General features: G+C 34.5%; 1 protein-coding gene across 1 annotated transcript; it reads right to left on the reverse strand.

Moving 5' to 3' along the window:
- Positions 1-15,340: 15,340 nt before the first annotated feature.
- LOC144544045 (uncharacterized) lies at positions 15,341-16,030 on the reverse strand. The gene has a single exon (XM_078292464.1). The coding sequence runs from the start codon at positions 16,028-16,030 to the stop codon at positions 15,341-15,343; it is 690 nt and encodes a 229-aa protein (XP_078148590.1).
- Positions 16,031-20,541: the final 4,511 nt, after the last annotated feature.

A 20,541-nucleotide genomic window follows, 5' to 3' on the forward strand; every position in this document is an offset into this window, starting at 1 on the left:
TGTAGGTAATCTTCATATGAAAATATATTTGTTCAGCAAATTTTATATTTTTTTTAGAATTCTTTTAACTATTTTAAATACATAAAAAATCATGTATTGATTTTCTATTTACCTAAAAAATAGCTAATTTGTTTAAATAAAATGTAAAATTTGATATGTAAGTATATTTTCATATAAAAATTATATTAAAAGATTTAGATAGACTATTTGAATATTATAAATTAATAAGAGGAGGGTTCCAATGCCTCATTTTTTTCATACCTCATCATACCTCATATTTTATATTTTCGTTTTCAAAGTCCAAATTGTTGATCCGAACCGTTCAACAAAATATCTATACTAAAATATGCATGTTGAAATTTTTTTGTTATTTTTTAAGATAGGTACAAAATCACTGTTTTTGAACCGTTCAAAAAACAGTGATTTTCTATCCATCTTAAAAAATAGCAAAAAAATTCTAAAAAATATAAAATTTCATCCCTAATCATATTTTAGTATAGATATCATGTTGAACGGTTCGGATCGACAATTTAGACTTTGAATATGAAAAAAATGAAGATATAAAATATGAGGTATGATGAGGTATAAAAAATATGAGGCATTGGAACCCTCCTCAATTAATAAATATATAAAATACGGATGAATATGCGTATTACAAATTTTAAGCAACCAAATATTTTATAGCGGTTTGCCAATGTCATTAATAGTGTAGATCATATAAACTAGCATAAATGACTACTATAATAGTATTTTTGCATGTCAAACGTCATCTTTATGATTATTATATATGGATCCTTAATTCACGTCAAAATCACATCTTTGTCCACCCATTCATTTGGTCATTTTGGATCGATCACTTAGAAGTAGTATCAAAACTGAATTTTGTTAATCATTCAAACTTGGTGCGACGTCACATCACAAATAGTTGAAAACAAATTTTGTTAAGCATTCAAACTGAATTTTCATAAATCCAAGTTCAAAACAAACTTGGACTATTGGTGTACGTCACATCACAAAATAGTTTAAAATAGAATGATGTTCTTAAGCGGAGAGTTAATTACTTATGATTTATTCATCCTCAAATTTTATATTTAGAAATTTATAATTTTATGGCTAATTACATTTTGAAACTGTCACATCAGATTAGAAACTCTAATAGTTTCAGAAATGTAGATGCTCTAGAACAGTTGAATAGGTTGGTAACCATCAGACGTATCTGATATCAGAACATAGAACATATGAATTCAGATCTAGTGCAATACCGTACCAGACTGCATCCGTGCATCGAATGAGATCTAAGTCGTCAAATCTCAAAATGGATCCCCTATATCAAAATAGGCTCCGAATTTTAATCGTTTTGACAAAGCACATTGTATTAATTGTATTCAGTTTGGAGGATACGGATCGGATTCAACACATATTGGATTAGGACCGGAACCCAATAAATAAATTCAGACAATTTTAGAAAGTGGGTCTTCGGACTTGTGAAATATTATCAATTCAATTGAAATTAAATGGTCCCCGAAATAGTAAATTGAATGGTCCAACCGAGTTTTTAAAAATTACCCAAAAAAATATTATTTTATTAAAAATAACCAGGTTCCAACTGAAATTTTAAAAATACCTAGCCCGCAGAAAAAAAATCTGCGCTCCGGAATTTATATCCCCCCCCCCCCCCCCCCCCCCCGCGGATAATTTCCGCGCCCCGGAATAAAAATTCCCCTCCCCCCGGAAATATTTCCGCGCTCCGGGTGTTTTTTTTTTCGCATTTTTTGTTATAAATAAGGGTTATGGATTCAGATCAGAGAGAAAGAGAAGGACAAAGAGAGAACGAGAAGGAGACGTATTAGTTCAGCTGCTAAATCAGGTTTTTTTTTCTGCAATTGTTCATATACGTATTTACTATTCATGCACTGTTTATGTACATATTTACTGTTCATGCAATATTCATATATGTATTTACTGTTTACAACTGTTGACAATTGAAATCAGTAAACTAACCAAATATTTGTCATTATGAATGTAGTTTATTGGCCATGTCTATTGGAATTTCAGTACATTTTGGAGGTAAGTTCATAACTGACCAGTATGGAGTACGTTACTCCAAATCTTCTATAAATACGTATTGTGTTGAAGAAAATTTATCATTTGAGGAGTTGCAATCGCTTATTTATGAAGCGAGCGGCTACAATAGGAATCGCTGAAAATTAAAAATACAGGCTCGAATGCTCCAAGAAAAAAAGTATGTCAGAATCGCATTGGGAGATGAAGGAGCATTGAGAGCCCTAATAAGGAAGGTTGTAAGGTCCGGTGATCCTCTATTCGAAGTTTTTGCATGTAGAATTCACAGAGAGTCAGAGACTAGATGTTCAGCACAAAATTCGGCTGCAGAAAATTATCAACCAAATTATGAACCACACACTCCTCTATTCGTACCCGGACCAATGCTAGTACTAGAACCAGAACCAGAAATATACAATAATTCACCCTAATCTCCACTTTTTATCCAACCTCAACCACAATGTCCACTTTTTATCCCACCTATATCCAGAGGTTCTTCATCCTTACCTGGGCCTGAACCAAATCCTCACCCTAGATCGCCATGAGTACAGGAAAATCTAATGGAGTCAAAATTTGAATTCATGAACGAGGTACCGGATGAGAATCTACAAACTGGGGATGAATGAGAGGAATGAGACTGGGATGATAAAGAAGATGATTCTGATGGCGTAGTATACACACAACCCACTGTGAGGCAAAATAGAAATATGCCGTTAAGTGGCCGTTCTGAGACTCACCTGTTCGTAAACTTCAATGATACATCTGCTTTCCGAGAAGCAGATGTTTCTTACTATGGTTATCGGATTGAATACAAGAGTGAGCTCGCAGAAGGCCAATACTTCGCAAACAAAAAGCAACTGACGAAAAAGATCAGATAGTACCATGTTGACAAGAACCAGGAGATATATACGAAGAGAAGTGACACATCTCGACTGGAAATTAGATGCAGCACTCCGGGTTGTCATTTTAAACTGAAGGCAAAAGCAACAAATCAAGGAGATACATAGAAGATACCTGAGCAAGACACGCCTCACACATGCATGTCTGAGTACACTAGGACCGATCATGCACAACTCACGACATCAATCATCACAGATATCATCTAGCCTGACATTAAGGAAGACCCCACTATGTGCATCTAGAGTGTGGCACACTGTGTGAGGGTTAGGTTTGGAAGTATAGCCCCAAAGTATAACAAACTTTGGAGAGGTCGTGAGATTGCAATAGCCTGTCAATTTGAGAGTTGGGAGGAGTAGTACAATTTTATGAAACTATTGCTTATTGGGATATGTGACAAGAATTCCGGCTCGAGGCACCAATTTCTAACCAGTCTGAGTATCGATAAAAATACATGACTGGTCAAGCAAGGTGTTTAGGAATTCAGGGCCGTGGCATGGGCTTACGGACCATGCATCACCGCATTTGATTACTTGAGACCGGTGATCAGTATAGATGCAACCTTCCTTTCTGGGTGGTATGAGGGAAGGTTTTTGATGGCTTGCGACTATGATGCCGAGAACTAATTGTTGCCTCTAGCATTTGCAATTGTGCATAAGGAGAATGAAGATAATTAGGGTTTTTTCTTACATTGGCTTATGATTAATGTGATTGGTGTTAATAGATTCGTATGTGTTATATCAGACCAACACAAGGGGATCAAAGCTGCATTGAAACTTGACTACGGATGGGATAGTAATAATTTTGTGCACAGGTATTGTATCCAACACGTTGCTGATAACCTGGTTCAGGCATGTGGGAAGGACGCATGGTACAGAACTAGGTTAAAATAAGGAGCCAGGAAGAAGAAGCCAAGAAGGCTGAAAGAGATGTTCAAAGATTTCGCCATGGTATGTCTAATATTGTCTAATTTATACCATTTTCGTTTCTTTTAGATGCATTTTGTCTAAATTTACTTTGTTCTGTTGCAGCAAAATTCGAGGTGTAATGCTTTTTTGAGGCGAGTGGGCAAAGTACGTCCTAATGATGTCATGGAGTAATCAAATTTTGATAAAATTTTCCATACCTGCGATGGAGGATACCGATTTGGTATCATGACAACAAATGGCTCCGAGTCCCAGAACGCTGTCTTCAAGGATAGCCGAATGTTGCCCGTGGCTGCACTTATGGAGGAGATATTCTACAAGTGCAATAGGTGGTTTGTTCAGCGGCGGATAGGCAGTGTTGGAGCAAAGCAATGCAGATAAGCCTTTCTCCAAACAGGTACATGTTAAGCTTGCCAAACGGTGGAAGAAAGCTACAAAAATGAATGTCATCCCATACTCGCACGACGAAGGTAGTACGAAGTCACGGACCCAAATGAATATGTTCCAGTAGTCCAAACGCAGGATGAAACTATGTCCATGCTTCATAGAAGGTTCCAATATATCGTGACATTCGGACCCAATAGAGTAGTGGAATGTACATGCAGAGGTATCCAATTAACTGGAATTCTGTGTGCTCATGTGTTAGCGGTTTGTCACCATAATAATTGGTCACCTGACATATTTGTTGACCACTGGTATAGGGTGGACTACCTTCTGAGTACTTGGAATGCCCTGTTTGTTCCTTATGGCAATCCTGAAGATTGGCCTACGACCACTACCCCTAAAATTGAGCCAAATAAAGATTGGATACGGCGTGGCATGAGAAAACACATCCGTAAAGTAATGACCATGGATGAAATGCAAGGTAGGCGACAGGGCCATCGTCCTCGCCATTCCACTACTGACAGGCAGAGTCGAGGTATGTAACATTCAACCCTGATTATATTTCATTCCAATATTGAACAGCTTAATAAGTAATATATTTGGGATACAGATTCTCATAACGCAGCAAATGCAGCCGAAAATGAGCGAGTTATGGTAGAGGCAAGTGGATCGCAAGGGTCGCGGTGAAGCACAGCCAGAAGTCGTACAACTGACCGTGAAAGTGCAAATATGATGTTTAGGGAGGCAATGAGAGAAAGACTGGCAGGAGGAGAGGCAGTTGGGATGCAAGGGGCTTCAAGTACTACCCAATGAAGAAGAAGCACATCTCAAGCTGGAAGAAGGAGCACATCTGATGCAGGACCATCTGGTACAACACATCGTTAGGAAGAAGCAGTGCAACCAGCTAGAAGGAGCACAAGTGGCACAGGACCATCTGGTACAGCACACCGTCAGGAAGAAGCAGTGCAACCAGCTAGAAGGAGCACATCATCATGGGGATCTGGATGATTAATGGGATTGTGTTTTCTTCAGAGTCGTAGAACTTAACATGCGGTCTGTTTCAATGTGTTGGGAACTTTATTTTGTGAATAATTTTTATTTTGAGGTTTGTATGAACTTTATTTTATTATGTTGCATTTTTTTAATTATTATTTTTTAAATAAAATGTAGACGAGAAGGATGGACAGTAATAATCGAGGCAAAATCGAGGAAAAGAAAAATAGCATGGGCATTTGCGGGAAGTTTAGAAAGGACTGTTCGAAATGTTTACAGATAAATGAATTTTTTAACCGAAATGTTTACGGGGATTGGAAACCGATGTAGGTACTCGTACTGAGCAACAGGAGTATCATACCGAAGAAAATGATGATATAGTGGTAGATAAATGTGATAATTTTGATCAAATGTTACGTGATATAGAAGATGATTTTGATAATGATAAGCAGTATTGTTTGTTTGAGAATTTGTACGAAGATTCTAATAAGGAATTGTATCCTGGTTGTTCTAAATTTTCAAAATTGAAAGGTTTATTAAAATTGTATAACCTTAAAGCATCTAACGGTTGGAGTGATAGAAGTTTTACTGAGCTATTAAAAACTTTAAAAGAAATGCTTCCGGAAGGAAACGAGATACCACCCAATGTTTACGAAGCGAAGAAAATATTGTGCCCAGTGGATTTGGAAGTTCAAAGAATACACGCGTGCCCAAATGATTGTATATTATATCGAAATGAGTATGGAGACCTTCACGAGTGTCCAAAATGTGGTGCATCACGTTACAAACCAAAGCAGAGAGCCAGTGATAAAAGTGATGATTGTAAATCGAATAAAGGACCTCCTGCAAAAGCATTGTGGTACCTCCCCGTGAAACCGAGATTCAAATGTTTGTTCTCAAATGCTAAAGATGCGAAATTAGTGCGTTGGCATGCCGATAATCGGAAAAAAGACAGAAAATTACGGCACCCCGCTGATTCTCCTCAGTGGAGGAATATTGACAGAGAGTTTCTCAAATTCGGACGTGATCCTAGAAATCTAAAGCTTGGGCTGAGTGCAGATGGAATTAATCCGCACAGTAGCATGAGCAGCAAGCATAGCAGTTGGCCGGTTCTATTGTGCATTTATAATCTTCCTCCTTGGTTATGTATGAAACGCAAATACATCATGTTGACCTTGCTCATATCAGGACCCAAACAGCCCGGGAACGACATAGATGTGTACCTAGCGCCATTGATCGAGGATTTAAAAGAATTATGGCAAACCAGAGTGCAGATATTTGATGCATAAAACAAGGAGAAATTCACTTTACGGGCCATGATTTTCTGCACCATTAATGATTTTCCGGCTTATGGAAATTTGTCGGGTTACAGTGTCAAAGGAGAGAAAGCGTGCCCTGTTTGCCTGGATGATACAGTCGATGTGTGGCTACCTAATTCCTCTAAAAACGTGTACATGGGTCATCGTAGATTTCTTCCTGCCACCACGCACACCGAAAGAGAAAGAAAGAATTCAATGGAAAGACCGAGAATATCAGAGCAAATGTTCCATTGACCGGTAAACAAGTTTATTCGCGAGTGAGAGATTTGAAAGTTCAATTGGGTAAATTTAAAAAGAAAGTGGTGAGAAAGAAAGGGGCTCCGAAAATATGTTGGAAGAAGAGGTCAATATTATGGGATTTACTATACTGGGAGCACTTAGAGGTTCGACACTGTCTCGATGTGATGCATGTGGTTAAAAATGTGTGTGATAGCATAGTTGGAACATTATTGAATATTCCGGGTAAAACTAAGGACGGTATTAATGCTCGGAAAGACATGCAATTCTTGAACATAAGGCCAGATCTACAACCAGCAGAGAAGGAAAGAGAAAAAGGAAAAACTTGTACATATCTAAAACCCGCAATGCATACGCTATCAAAAGCAGAGAAAAAAAGCTTATTGGAATGCCTTCATGGTGTCAAAGTTCCATTTGGATATTCTTCGAATTTTAAGAACCTAGTTTCACTGGATGATTTAAAATTGACAGGAATGAAGTCTCACGACTGTCATGTTTTAATGACACAGCTTCTTCCTGTTGCAATTCGGGGCATATTGCCAAAGTGTGTTAGGCAGACCATCACTAAGCTTTGTTTTTTCTTTAACGCCATCTGTTGCAAAGTAAATGATCCTGATACGCTAGATGCTCTGCAGAAAGAGGTTGTTGTCACTATTTGTCATCTTGAAATGTATTTTCCGCCGTCTTTTTTTGACATCATGGTTCATTTAATCGTTCACCTAATTAGAGAAATTAAGATGTGTGGACCTGTTTTCTTGCGGTACATGTATCTGTTCGATCACAACGAAGGAGAATGGGTTGAAGAAGGTCCCATTGGCAAGTCATAATATTGGTATGTCATACATTTAATATTGGTATGTCAAAAAATATAAAAATGTGATATAATTTTCTTTAATATTGCTGACTTAAGAAATTTATTGATTTTTTTCTTCAGGATGCATTGAAACACCGGACGATGGGAAGCATGCAAGTTATTCTGAAAACACTTCTTGTAGCTTATTTTTTCATGTTATATGTAATTTATTAGCTTATTTTTAATTTTTATGTAGCTTATTTTATTCCATGTTATAAGTAATTTTCAAGGTATTAAGGTTTTTAAAATAGATTATGTACTAAAGTAATTTTCAAATTAAGTATTATACTAAAGTAATTTTTAAAAAATAAAACACACAAATATAAAATAACATACACATAAAAAATATAATAAACCAACACAAATATAAAATAATATCAAGAACGGTTGGTAAGTTAAGAACCGTTCCTAATAACTATCAAGAACGGTTCCTCACTTAAGAACCGTTCCTGATATTATAAAATATTTCAAATAAATAAATCATGCATATAACTATCAGGAACGGTTGGTAAGTTAAGAACCGTTCCTGATAATTATCAGGAACGGTTCCTAGCTTAGGAACTGTTCCTGATAACTAGGAACTGTTCCTGATAGTTATCAGGAACGGTTCTTAACTTACCAACCGTTCCTGATAGTCCTGGGTACATATTTCGTCCATCCGAAATTCAAATCTCATTTACTCTCCTCCTAAAACCCTCCTTCTTCCTTAGCCATCTCCTCCTCCTTCCTTAGCCGTCTCCTCCTCCTTCCTTAGCCGTGACCTCTGTTGGCTCTTCTCCTCGCGCGATCCGTTGGCTCTTCTCCTCCGTCGGCTCTTCTCCTCTGTTGGCTCTTCTCCTTAGCCGTGACCTCCGTTGGCTCTACTCCTCCGCCTCCCTCTCCGTCTCAACTCGGGTAATTATTAGATTAATTGGATAAATAATTGTTTTAGTTAATTATTTAGTTACCAAACCGAAAGAATTGTGAACGTATGTTGTATGCTTAAGGAATTGTTAGATTAATTCGGGTTATTTTGACTAAAGTGTATAATTGTGAATGTATATGCTGGTTTAGGGTTTAGGGTTTGTAAATTTAATTCAGGTATATGCTTAAATATTTGTGAATGTGTGTATGCTTAAATAAATGTGAGCGTGTTCATGCTTAAATAAATGTGATATTTGTGTATGCTTAAATAGCGGTTTTAGTTAATTATTTAATTAGTTTACAAACCGAAATAATTGTTAGATTAATAGATTTCTTGTGTAATGCGGGTATATTCTCCGAAAATATGTCTCGTAAGTACTGATTGTTCAATGTCTTCATATTTCAACAGCGTCTTCATGAGATCAATGGGTACTTCTTTAATGGTTCGTAACGATTGCAAGGTAATAGTTTCTATTGCGATATGATTATAATGACCTAGATGCACACATTTGTGAATATACATGTAATCCATTTGTATATATGCTCGTAATACAAATATTTTATTTTTTTGAAACTTGTTATATAGTGCCCACAACAACCAGCCGGCTGGGAATGTGCATATTATACCATGTTGCTCATGCAAGACATAATAAAGGAATTCCTCGATGTTTTTCCGCAATTAAAGGTATATATGCATTTATAAATTTTTCAAAAATAATCATGGTTGCTTCAAATATAATAAAATACACAATTTAATTGTATATGCTCTTCTAAATTCTAAAATTGCAGGATATTCCCGCTAAATATACAGTACAACGCTTGGCCGACTTTCGCCAAATGTGGGTCCAAATTTTGCTGAAAGAGATAAAGCCGAGAAGAAGTACAACAATTTAGGGGTGTTTTATCCGAATTTGCATTAACATGAATTTTGTGTAATAATTTAGGATGTGTATGATATATAATTAATTTAGGATGTGTTTTATTGATAAATAATTTAGGATGTGTTTTATTTATTGATAATTTAGGATCGTGATAAATTAGCATGTTGGCCAGCTAAATAAATATGGAAGCTGGCCATTTAATAAAAAATATTTTTTTAAAATTCAATAAAGAATCAGGAACGGTTCTTAGCTAAGAAACCGACCCAGATAGCATTTTTAAAAAAAAATTCAGAAAATAACTATCAGGATCGGTTCTTATGTAAGAACCGATCCTGATAGTTGTTTTCTGAATTTAAAAAAAAATTAATCAAAAATATATATCAAGATCGGTTCTAAAGGAGAACCAATTCAGATAATTGATTATCTGGAACGGTTCTAAACTAAGAACCGATCCAGTTAATCAATTATCTGGATCGGTTCTCCTGTAGAACCGATCCTAAAAATCACTATCTGGATCGGTTTTTTACAACAACCGATCCAGATACTAACTTTTAGGATCGGTTGAATAACCGATCCAGATTAAGCTTTGTATCTGTATCGCCCTGGTCAGGAACGGTTGTATTCCGTTACTAATATGGGTATATAACCGATCCTGATGCTATTTTTTCCACTAGTGGCTGCTTGGGAAACTTAATTCTATATGCACATATGTAATGCGTATATAAGGTGTTCGATGCTATGCCTAAGACTGCCTTTTGCACTCTGGTGTTAAGTGGTACTTCCGTTCTTATCCCCTTAACTTCTTGATGATCTGCTCTTAAAAATTAAAATGATTGATCAAATGCTTCTTGCCTCAAGTAGTCTGTGCTCCTAGTGTTGGGATTTCGGGTAAGTTATAGTGCAACAATTTGAAACAGTTCAAGATTTGTTCACTGCCCGAAAACCAGAATCCAAGTATAAAACTAATTCTAGGATTAAAACAGAGTTTACCACTAGACGCGCAGCGGAAACTTCAAATCTAGTCTAGCGGTAGCCTTCTTTTCCTTTCCTTCTTCTCCTTTCGTTTCGTGTCAGATTCACGTAACAGTCTAGCAGTCACACCTCTATCAGTATCCACACGAACAGGATGACGAACAACTGCAAGTCGAAGTGCTAGCGCCAACTTGCAGTCCCCTTCTTGTCTTTCTGTTTTCTTTTTCGGTTTCTGACTAAGCGCGAATCAGACAGATCAGATTTTTGATTTCATCTAATAAATCCGAAAATCCCATTCATCTATTTTCAGTCTCTTTTCTTATCCAAAACCTCTTCTCTATTCTTGTCCGAAAATATGTCCTATTTTCGGTTTGGTTTTGTCTGTATCTTTTCTGTCCGAAAACAGAACAGATTAGAGTGAGAGAGTCATATTCCGAAAAATAGAGAAAGAGAGATCAGCACCGAAAATAGATATGTATTGTATATATAAATAATACAATACATCTGTTGATCGTATCTCTTGATCAAACCTATTCAGAAGATCTTATCCATTCAATTCGCACCTATTCAAATATGCATATCCAATCATATATGATCAGATCATATCAGAAAGTCAGATTATTTCGGGCCCATGTTTGATGCAGCCCAAAAAGACCTAATCCATAATTAATTAACTATTAATTAAGGCCTAAAATATTCTGGCCTGTTAGTACATATCTAACAGTCTCCCACTTGTACTAATGCCAAATATTTTATGTATCTAATACACTTGCCAAAATTAATATTTTATGGATTTAATTTTGTTCTCAACCTTGTTCTTGTGTGTGACCCAATAGGTTCATGCAATGTTGGCAGTGAGCTGAAAATCCTTTCCAGCATACAAATCATAAGCGGCCCCTAGCAGGACATTATGACTACCCAAATTGTATGAATGTCAATATCCGACAATAACCTTACAATTACTTATGTTAATCCCTTTATCACTTGATATCATGATTGTACTCAAAGTAGGATATGTGTCAATTTTGTGTAGTACAATCTTTGATTTCTCATTCCAAAGTTAGATTGATTTTTCATATGATTGACTATCAATCATATAGCACGGCCATGCATTTCTCAATCTACCTTTCTAGAGGGGCCCAGAGACATCATACTCTCAATACATGAGAGGGATAAATTTCATCTTGATCACTCACATTTCTTCACATGATTCATAATATACCCAATTACTACCTTTATAGATACCTGGTTAGGGCTAACGTTTGATAGCATCAAAATATACAATCCTCATTGAAGAAATCAATGATGATCTCAGGTAGGCATTTGCTAAACCCGGAACGGGTAGAACCCGTTTTGCCCGGCCCGTACCCGTTACCCGTGGTACCCGTACCCGTTGCCCGGGTACAAACGGGTAGACGGGTAGACGGGTACGGGTAATAAACGGACCGGATAACATGATTTAAAAAATAACCCGTTGTACCCGTACCCGTCTACCCGCCAACCCGTACCCGCCTACCCGTACCCATCTACCCGCATACCCGTACCCGTAACCCGTACCTATCTGCCCGCATACCCGTACCCGTACCCGACCCGTTTCACTTCAAAAAAATTTGAATTTTTTTGAAAAAAACAGAAAAAAAGGGAAAAAACAGGAAAAAAAAAAAAAAAAAAAAACGGGCGGACCGGACCCGTACCCGCGGTACCCGTACCCGTCAACCCGCAATGAGTACGGGTAATAAACGGACTGGATATAGGTTTTGGCCCAATTACCCGTCTACCCGTTACGGGTTTTACCCGTACCCGACCTACCCCTTTACCCGTCCTACCCGTTACCCGTAACGGGTAACCCGGAACGGGTCACGGGTAACCCGTTAGCAATTGACTAATCTCAGGTCAAAGGATTCAACAAAATATTGTATAAAATAACTGATAACACATAATAATCCATACAGTATTTTATAGCGGGTCTGTCCAATCCCATGTTTATCAAACATGTATCTATGTGATTGCATTGAATATCCCATATTAATGATCCGTAAAACATGATCATACACAATCAATCCACATACTAGTCCATAAATTGTCAGTGTCCCTTCTAACAATGAAGACTAGGGACTATTTAGAATAATATTGCATGCCATTATAAAGTTTTACGATCCAATTCATCGAATTGATGATTTATAATAAACAATAATTATTCTTGGAACATAATTTATATAAACATATAAATATATATCTAAATTATCAACTTCTATTAGAGCTGATTACTTATGTATCTAATACACATAGCTCTAGTATGCAATTCATGCTTGAATTTATAAAGAAGTTTAGACAATAGATCTAATATATATTTATTTCTTATATATATTTGTATCTGTCTCTTTATTACATATTTTTCATGTCACCTCTATTCACAATCACTGGAATAAGATAAAAACATCAAAGTATGTTTTTGAATTGTTAGTGTGACTTTGACTCTATAGCATGTGCGATAACTCCTATTATTATCATAATGGAGATCCACTGAACTTTCAATTCAATTAATCACACAAAGTTCAAAATTGAACTTTCATCCAAAAAACTATATTTTGTCACTTCTAAAGTAACAGTATACTTGATTTCTGTTGTAGAAAGAACAACTGTATCTTTATTGGAACTATTCCAATTAACAGTTTCCTTATTTAGGCAAAATATGTATCTTGGCTTGCTTAAACATATCATTATTCTAATTTAAATATTAATGATATATTTGACAACAATCCAGTGACCCTCATCTGGATTTAATTATATACTTATTACATTTAAAGCATATAATATTGGGATTAGTATAATACATAACTTTCATGATAAATTCAATTGCCGAATCAAATGAAATTTTACTCATGTAATCTTGCTCATCAAGTGTTAAAATATACTTATTCTTGCAAGATCTCAAGTTATGTAACTTATGCAAGAAACATTTCTTTGAATCTTGTACAATTGAATATTTTCAACATATTGTATAAAATATGTACTTTTGGCTCAATCCAATTGGCCTTATTGATCTATTTTCCATAAATCTTAATCCCAATATATTATTTATATCTTCGTTATATATGATTTAATTCTCCAAGAATATATATATATATATATATATATATTGATTCTCCCAATATATATATGAATAATAAGCATTATAAATATAGAAATATCATTCTATATCATAAGTATATTATCTATATACTAAATCAGAAAAATAAGTGTGCTCCCACTAGTTTTTCTTATAAATTCAAGGTTCTTTTTCGTTTTTGATGAAATCAAACTATTTGATCACTTCATCAAAACAAATTTTCCAATTATGAAATGCTTGCTTTAATCCATAAATATATTTTTCAAAGTTTGTATACTTTCCTAGCTTTACTTGACAAAAACCTTCGAGAAAAGTGATTTTTGTCATTTATTTGCCAAATTTCATATTCATAACATATGGCAAATTATTAGGATTATACAAATTTACTCAAGCCTTTGAATTTGGCAAAAATTTCATCATAGTTTATACCATGAATTAATTTGAAATCTTTTGCCATCAAACGTGCTTTGTGAAAAATTCTCATTCATGTTAGTTTAAAGACTTATTTACTCTCAATAGTTTTACACCATTAGATAAATTAACCAAGTTTCAAACTTGATTGTCTTTTCATAGATTTCATTTAGCATTTCATGGCTTCAAGCCATTTACTAGATTTTAGGGCTCACCATCGCTTCACGAAATGTCATATATAGATTTATTATTGTCCAACAATAATATATCATTATGATAAACAAATACCTCTAAGGTATACAATGTTACTCATTCGAATTCCGTAGCTTTAATATCTTTTGGTACAGGTTCCATAATAACTGGTTCCCTTTTAGTTATAAGAGTATTCTCCTGTGTATCTCGAATTTCTTCGATATACACTTTACTCCTACTAACTCCTTTGAAGACTAACTTTTCTCCATAAAGATATTATTTTGAGCAACAAGTACTTTGTTCTCAGCCCTATTCTAATAGAAAAGATCCTTGGTTCATTTATTATATCCAACTAAGAAATATATATCTATTTGTGGTGTAAACTTATCAGATATTAATTACTTAATATATAAGCTTTACATCCATAAATGTTAGATAAATATATTAGAAAATTTCCCATTCCATATCCCATATGGTATCAATTCTAATTCCTTTGATTGAATTGTTTTAAAGAAAAACTACAGTTGAAAGTATATCCTGCAAGGATATATAGAAGTCAGCTTAGCCTATACTTGATTGAACTATGTCTTTCATAGTTAAATTCTTCTTCTAGAAGAAATGAATTGTATTGTATCACAATTACACACTCTTTCAAGTATTTATTGCTTCGGCTAGATATCAAGATCTCAAAATTCCAAATCATTGATTTTTAACTTCATTCTCAAATTCTTTGAGCCTTTTCAAAGAATTTATGCTTATGCTGTATTGAATACACATAACCATATTTTACTAAACTTATTAGTAAATTATGAAGTAGTAAAGTCATTTTATGACATTTATTGCTTAATTAAATATATACACTATTTTGTATATATAATAAGCCCTTCATCCTTTTCATCACTTCGGATAACTTTGCCAATAAGATTTGCATGTATCAATTGATTCTAAATCAAATTGACCAAAATATTATTGCTTAAGCAATTTTAATGCATTTCATATTAATATGACCAAAGTTATTATGCCTATTTCAGAGTCCAACTCTAATGATTTATCTTGATATAATTTGCTCATGGGCACTTTCTAATATAAAGATCATTCAACCATTGGATGATCAATAGAACACATTATCTCTGACTAATAAACAAACATTATAAAACAAACTTTAAAACAGTTACAGAGATATGTTTCTTAAATATAGAAAGTTAAATATTTTTAACCCATTTCTTTGCCCTTCTCTTTCTTTCTGCTTTCTTATCATTCTCTTTTTCTTCCTCAGTTGGAAATTTCATGTCAAACTCTGGATGTTTCATGTCAAACTCTGCATCTTTGAGCAACTCATAAAGATCTGTTAGACTTAGCTCCATCTTCATGAGATTTGCTACATATCTATTGTAGCAAGGAGGAAAAGAACTGATCATTATGCTCTTTGCCAACTCTTCGTCGACAGGAGAATCCAGATTTTCCAGTTGTTCCAAACAACTGAACATCTTGTCTAAATGATCGCTTAAAGAGTCATTCTCGCTCACTCTGCAGTTCATAAGATCCTTGGTCACAATACACTTCCCAACACGAACTTGCTCTTGAAATATTTTCTTGAGCTCATTCACAATACCATAGGCAGACCCACCTTTTAATTGATTTTGCAATTCGGTATTGATTGTTGTAAGTATGAGATTACTCACTTTGAGATCATCTTGTATGTATTCCAAATACTTTGAGACCTCATCTTTATTTGTTCCATTAGGAACTTTAGGGAGAGTTTTGACAATATAATCCTTATTATCCTTTTCTAGAACCATAATCAATATGTGGAGCCAATCCACAAAATTAGATCCATCTGATTCTAATTTAACCTTTTCAAGGACAGATTGCATCATCATAAAATTTGCCATTATCTACAACAAAATAAAATATGCATAGATTTAGACTTATGAAAAATTTTAACAAAAACTTCCACTATGTGTTTTAAAATCAATGTCCCATATAAAACCACATAGTGGACCAAGATCCATATTTCACCAAATTCAAGTGAACTTTGGCATCACTGATTGAATTTAGTTATTTAGGTAAGCACACCCATGCTAATTACATCTAATATAACTCTTGGTTGTTTGAGGTGACATTTCATGTCCCGGCTCCTCAAACCTATGCCTCAAGGCCAAAAAACGTTTTGATAGCCTAGTTAAGTGAAACCAATTCTCCATATATAAGTATCCAACACTTATATCCTACCTCATTAAGATAACTAATGATACCTTGCTTTGGCAAGCCCATCAATTAGCGATCGAAACCTTGATAGGTTAGAGATTTTGGAAAGACATGAAACTTAATTTTTCTTTAAAGGAATTTGTTATTTATTTTGAAAACATGCCATATAATAAACAATTAAAAAATAACATGAGCCCAATTCATAAGTGGAATAGTATGATCCATGGCATGACAATCTCCATTGTAAGACTCCACTTGACAATAGCCACCATCCATCCTTCATGTAATCTTCTTTATTCTAACCAAAATAACTACTCTAATGGCAATAAAGAAAATACATACATGTCCTAATTTTAACGGTTTGCAGACCGTATAAATGATACATAATAAGTGACATGCAAGTCACTTTTAATTATATAATAAATTAATTCATGGGGCACCTCAGGCCGCATTTACACACATCATTCACACAAGGCAACGGGATCATACTATTCACATATTCCATAACTGCAAAACAAAGTTAGATATAGAATCTAATTCTAAATATGGGCTCATGTATAAAACAATACGAGGGGGTTTCCTTACCCCTGTAATACAGTATATATTACTTGAACAATTTCTCTTCAGATTTATAAAATAATCATATATCAGAATCAGTCTAACTGATTCGGTTTTCATAAAACAGAACTTTCAGATTAATTTTAATTAACCTAAAATTCGAATCAATCCAACTGATTCAATTCTGTCAGAACAATCTAATTGTTATGATTATTTAATTATTCCTTAACCCACACATAAATCGCCAAATTAATTCGTATAATTTTAATCAATCCAATCGATTAAATTGATACGTTAATCTAATTAACAATCAGAAATCCAGAATTAATTCTACACAAGTGGCTCTGATACCATTGTTGGGATTTCGGGTAGGTTATAGTGCAACAATTCGAAACAGTTCAAGATTTGTTCACTACCCGAAAACCAGAATCCAAGTATAAAACTAATTCTAGGATTAAAACAGAGTTTACCACTAGACGCGCAGCGGAAACTTCAAATCTAGTCTAGCGGTAGCCTTCTTTTCCTTTCCTTCTTCTCCTTTCGTTTCGTGTCAGATTCACGTAACAGTCTAGCAGTCACACCTCTATCAGTATCCACACGAACAGGATGACGAACAACTGCAAGTCGAAGTGCTAGCGCCAACTTGCAGTCCCCTTCTTGTCTTTCTGTTTTCTTTTTCGGTTTCTGACTAAGCGTGAATCAGACAGATCAGATTTTTGATTTCATCTAATAAATCCGAAAATCCCATTCATCTATTTTCAGTCTCTTTTCTTATCCAAAACCTCTTCTCTATTCTTGTCCGAAAATATGTCCTATTTTCGGTTTGGTTTTGTCTGTATCTTTTCTGTCCGAAAACAGAACAGATTAGAGTGAGAGAGTCCTATTCCGAAAAATAGAGAAAGAGAGATCAGCACCGAAAATAGATATGTATTGTATATATAAATAATACAATACATCTGTTGATCGTATCTCTTGATCAAACCTATTCAGAAGATCTTATCCATTCAATTCGCACCTATTCAAATATGCATATCCAATCATATATGATCAGATCATATCAGAAAGTCAGATTATTTCGGGCCCATGTTTGATGCAGCCCAAAAAGACCTAATCCATAATTAATTAACTATTAATTAAGGCCTAAAATATTCTGGCCTGTTAGTACATATCTAACACATAGTACGTACTAAAATCAATTCATTACAAATAATCAAACCTACCTAGTTAACGGAAAATACCCAATCATGACTCCTGAGAACCCTAAGACAATTATCATTGATAACTTATGAAATATATAGATACTTGTGTTGAAATGAAATTTCCGAGAATAAATTGTTACAAACTTACAATGGTTAAGTCAATGCACAACACACCTAAAGAAAAAATGCATAGTTGTGCTATGAGAAATTGCAGGGGCTTAGATGCTCATTTATTTGCTCTCAGCCTAAGTGTGGGAATTATGATAGCACTTGTTGGTGCACAATCACATTGCTCTAGAATTTGAATATTCTACTTGCCTCAGTAATGAAGTGCTGCCAAAAACATTACCAGACCATGTTGTAGATTTATACTTCTAGTTGGGAAAATAGAGGTTATTTAAAAGCCCCCAAGTTTATTAGAGTATTTACTTGAATTGATTAAAATTTTAACACTACAAATTAACCAAAGAAGTCTCTTTATAAGACAGTTCCAAATCAGTTTAGACAATTACTAAGAATTTATTTTTCATTTCTTTTAAGGTCATAACAAGTTTGGTTAATCTCGAGTTAATGCACTGCTTTTTGAACTAGTTGAAATACATGTCTACAATATAGAACCCAATTTTATATTGGTCATTTGCTAACAATTGGAGATGCTTGTTTATTGCATAAGCAGATAGAATCAGGGAGAAGATTAATATCAGTTTGTTCAGCATTCTGAGCATTTTCACTCCTGTCACATACAAATGTAGAGGTATTCTCTGATCTTCATTAAAAATCGGCTAATCTATGGTTTGACAGAGCTCCATACAATGGTAGATGTACTCTATACTCTATATATACTTTTTCCCAAATGACATCTTTAGCTTGTCATGCTGGTAGAAGGCAAGTCCCTTGCAATTGGGCAAATGTCATCTTGAATTGCAGCAAATAGACTGCATCCATGGCAAGGTGGGCCTCACTCTGTTGCTTGTTATATGCAGAAGAAATTTATAATTACCATTTATCCAAATCTTTATTTTATTTCACTTTTTTTGGGGGGGGGGGGGGTATATATTTGACCAACAAATCCTTTTTTTATAAGCAATGGACACCATACACATACCATATACACTGGCCAAAAAAACATTTACATACTTACCAAATTTGATACACAATCTAAATGATAGAAAATTACATCTTTGTGAAATTATTTTTGATAACCTTAATTTTGTGAAATTATTTTGACACATGGTTTCCTTTTCTTCCAAATTGCAGTGTACCCTAGCTCCAAACTTACCAATTTCAAGTTTCAACTTTCAACCATATTAAAAAAAAAACCCTTTAGTGGTAAGGCCTTTAATTATTTAATTTCACTTATGTTCCAGCTATTTTGCCTTTTTTTTAATGTAAAGTAGGTCTTAGATAGACCTCTGTTATGACTAAACAGATATTATATATATATATATATATATATATATATATATATAGTTTTCAAAGTGTCTTAATAAATAGTAAAAAAATTCAGAAAATTATAAAATTTGGTCTCCAAGCAGATATTAATATGGAGAATAAGATGAACGGTTCGGATCAACCGTTTGGATTTTGAAAACTCGAATATTGAGCCGTAGCATAGAGGCCACTATGCTATCCATAGCACCCCAGCCTAACTCTATATATATATATATATATATATATATATTTATATTTATATCTTCTAGTAATATGGATGCAAAACTCATATTCAGAAAAAGGGAGAATACCTGCAGTAGGGTCACTAACTTGATGTCCATGCACTTGAATAGCCAACTAAAAGTAACTCTGAATGAATAAATTCTTTAAAATATATAAATAAAACTCTTATTTTCTATTTTAAATTGTTGTTCTAGGTTCAATTACTGAGATCATGCTATTTACAAGGGCCAAACAGAAACAAATCCAGATTTAGTGAAATCCGGAACAAAGTACTACTCACAACAATAGTCCCACAAGCATTATCCTAAAGAGGAGCGGCAGCCAGGGATCTATATATATCCACCCGATGGGTGCGTCAATTGAATGGCCAGAAGCGAAGATGTCTCCAGGTGATCTTCTACGGTCGGATATGTATATGAGGTACGCACCTATGTCATGTCTGTTTCCATGTATTAGCAAGTTTTGTTTCTAATATTTTTTTGGATTAAGTTTGTTTTTGTCCTTTTCTTACTACTGCTGTAGGAAATTGTTCAAATGTGCATCTATGAAATCTTTCGGGTATGTCAAATTTTCATTGCTGAAACATTTTGATATGTCACATGATCAAAATTATGCCTGACAAACTGTTTGATAAATAGTGCATTTTGTCACAAGATAATTTTGTTCTTTACTTCTAAGTTTTGTTGTTAAGGGAGCTATACATACAATTCGTTTCAGGATGTCTATGGGCTTCAAGTTAGTGACACTATATTGCTACTTGGTAT

The sequence above is a fragment of the Carex rostrata genome, chromosome 26, assembly GCF_964058835.1.
Source record: "Carex rostrata chromosome 26, lpCarRost1.2, whole genome shotgun sequence".
Classification (NCBI taxonomy): domain Eukaryota; kingdom Viridiplantae; phylum Streptophyta; class Magnoliopsida; order Poales; family Cyperaceae; genus Carex; species Carex rostrata.